Consider the following 2,928-nt stretch of genomic DNA (forward strand, 5'->3'; position numbering starts at 1 on the left):
GGCTGAGCAGAGTGGCTGCTGCTGATGCATTGTGCAGAGAAGGAAGACGTGGTGCAGGTTTGCCCAGACCAGCTCCCCAGTGGCCTGAACTGTGGCAGCTTCAAGCACCAGGAGGAGTTTGGCAGTGTGGGCCCCTCGCTTACTGCCTTTGAAGGAGTATTGCAGGCAGTGAAGACAAGATGATATGGGAGGCTGGCCTTGGCCTGCTGTATTGCCCACCTAGTGTTCCCAAATGGCACCTGGAGGAGGCTTTAGGAAAGGGGCCAGCTTCGCGTCTGAAATGAAACTAGAGTTTGACAGTAATGTGCTGCTTGCTCGTTGTGCCATCTGCTGGCCAGCTCTTCCAGCTTCTACTTTTTTTTTTTTAATTGAAGTATAGTCAGGACTTCCCTCATAACTCAGTTGGTAAAGAATCCGCCTGCAATGCAAGAGACCCCAGTTCGATTCCTGGGTTGGAAAGATCCCCTGGAGAAGGTAAAGGCTACCCACTCCAGTGTTCTGGCCTGGAGAATTCCATGAACTGTATACTGTAGAGTTCATGGCGTCACAAAGAGTTGGACACTACTGAGTGACTCTCCCTCACTTTCACATAGTTGATTAACAATGTTGTGCCCATCGTTGCTGGTGTACATCAAGGTGATTCACTATATAAATACTTTCAGATTCTTTTCCATTATAGGTTATTGTATATGTTGAGTATAGTTCCCTGTTCTATACAGTAGGACCTTAATTATGTATTTTATACATTTTTGTTCAGTCACTCAGTCATGTTCAACTTTGTGACCCCATGGACTGAAGCATACCAGGCTTCCCTGTCTTTGATTCTCTCCCAGAGTTTGCTCAAACTCATGTCCATTGAGTCAGTGATGCCATCCAATCATCTCATCCTCTAGTACCCTCTTCTTCTGTCTTCAGTCTTTCCCAGCATCAGGGTCTTTTCCAGTAAGTTGGCTCTTCACATCAGGGGGCCAAAATATTGCAGCTTCAAGTTTAGCATCAGTCCTTCCAATGGGTATTCAGGGTTGATTTCTGTAGAATTGACTGACTTGGTCTCCTTGCTGTCCAAGGGACTCTCAAGACTCTTCTCCAGCACCACAGTACTACTATTTTATACATAGTAGCGTGTATCTGTTAATCCCAAACTCCTAACTTATCCCTTCCCCTGATTTTCCCCTTTGATAATAAAAAGTTTATTCTCTGAGTCTGTTTCTACTTTGCAAATAATTTCATTTGTATCATCTTTTTAGATTTCACATATAATTAATATCATAGGACATTTGTCTTTCTCTTTCTGACGTACTCCACTCGGTATGATAATCTCTAGGTCCACTCATGTTTCTGCAAATGGTATTACTTCATTTGCTGAGTAGTATTCCTCTGTGTGTGTGTGTGTGTGTGTGTGTGTGTGTGTGTGTATACCATGTCTTCTTTGTCCGTTTATCTGTTGATGGACATTTACATTGCTGCCATATCTTGGCAATTATAAATAGTGCTGCAACGAACATTGGGATGCATGTATCTTCTCAAACTAGAGTTTTTGTCTTTTCCTGGAATATATCCAGGAGTGGGATTGCTGGATCATATGGTAGTTCTGTTTATAATTTTTTAAGGAACCTGCATACTGTTCTTCACATTGAGTATACCAATTTACTTTTCCACCAACAGCGTACAAGGGTTCCCTTTTCTATGCACCCTCTCCAGCATTTAGTCTTTGTAGGTTTTTTGATCATGGCCATTCTTTCCAGTGTAAGATGATACTTCATTGGAGTTTTTATTTGCATTTACCTGATAATTAAGAACATTGAGCATCTTTTCATGTGCCTTTTGGCCATTTGTGTCTTTGGAGAAATGTCTATTCAGGTCTACTGACCATTTTTTGATTGGATGGTCCTTTTTTTTTTTTTTTAGGAAGATCCCCTGGAGTAGGAAACGGCAACTCACTCTGGTATTCTTGCCTGGAAAATCCCATGGACAGAGGAACCTGGTGGGTTACAGTCCATGGGGTCACAAGTGTCGGACAGGACTGTAGAGACTTAGCATACACACAGCCTGGTTTCTAGCTGGAGACTTCTGGAGGGAGTGAAAGTGAATTGAATCACAACCAGAACCTGATACTGCTGAAGTAAAACCCAGTGGAACATGAGGGCACAGAAGAAGGACTGGGCATCACTGCAGCCTTGACATTTGCTGAGCTTTGGGCTTCCCTGGTGAATTGATGCTTTTGAACTGTGGTGTTGGAGAAGACTCTTGAGAGTCCCTTGGTCTGCAAGGAGATCCAACCAGTCCATCCTAAAGGAAATCAGTCCTGAATGTTCATTGGAAGGACTGATGCTGAAGCCGAAACTCCAATACTTTGGCCACCTGATGTGAAGGACTGACACATTGGAAAAGATCCTGATGCTGGGAAAGATTGAAGGCGGGAGGAGTAGGGGATGACAGAGGATGAGATGGTTGGATGGCATCACTGACTCGATGGACATGAGTTTGAGTAAGCTCCGAGAGTTGGTGATGGACAGGGAGGCCTGGCATGCTGCAGTCCATGCGGTCACAGAGTTGGATACGACTGAGTGACTGAACTGAACCAAACTGATTCCTGAGTCTGTGCAAATATCCACCTGATATACCAGCCAGCAAAGGCCTGACCTTTCCTTAAAAGTACTATCTCAACAGATACAAAGAGACTAAATATAGAACTGGAGTATGAGATAGATTGAAACATAGCAATAGCAGATACTCTAACAATTTAAGTATATATATGGTGGCTCAATGGTAAAAGAATCTGCCTGCAATGCAGGAGATTCAAGAGACTCGAGTTTAATCCCTGGGTCAAGAAGATCCCCTGGAGAAGGACATAACAAACCACTCCAGTATTCTTACCTAGAGAATCCCATGGACAGGGGAGCTGGTAGGCTACAATCCATAGGGATG

General features: G+C 43.7%; 1 protein-coding gene across 1 annotated transcript in view; it reads right to left on the reverse strand.

Moving 5' to 3' along the window:
• LOC104982268 (melanoma-associated antigen 9-like) overlaps positions 1 to 616 on the reverse strand; it is a 5,745-nt gene extending 5,129 nt beyond the window's left edge. The window contains exon 1 of the mRNA XM_010831614.1: positions 584 to 616. Coding sequence (XP_010829916.1) covers positions 584 to 616 — 33 coding nt within the window. The remainder of the gene's footprint in view (positions 1 to 583) is intronic.
• Positions 617 to 2,928: the final 2,312 nt, after the last annotated feature.

The sequence above is a fragment of the Bison bison genome, unplaced genomic scaffold (assembly GCF_000754665.1).
Source record: "Bison bison bison isolate TAMUID 2011002044 unplaced genomic scaffold, Bison_UMD1.0 scf7180017864529, whole genome shotgun sequence".
Lineage (NCBI taxonomy): Eukaryota > Metazoa > Chordata > Mammalia > Artiodactyla > Bovidae > Bison > Bison bison.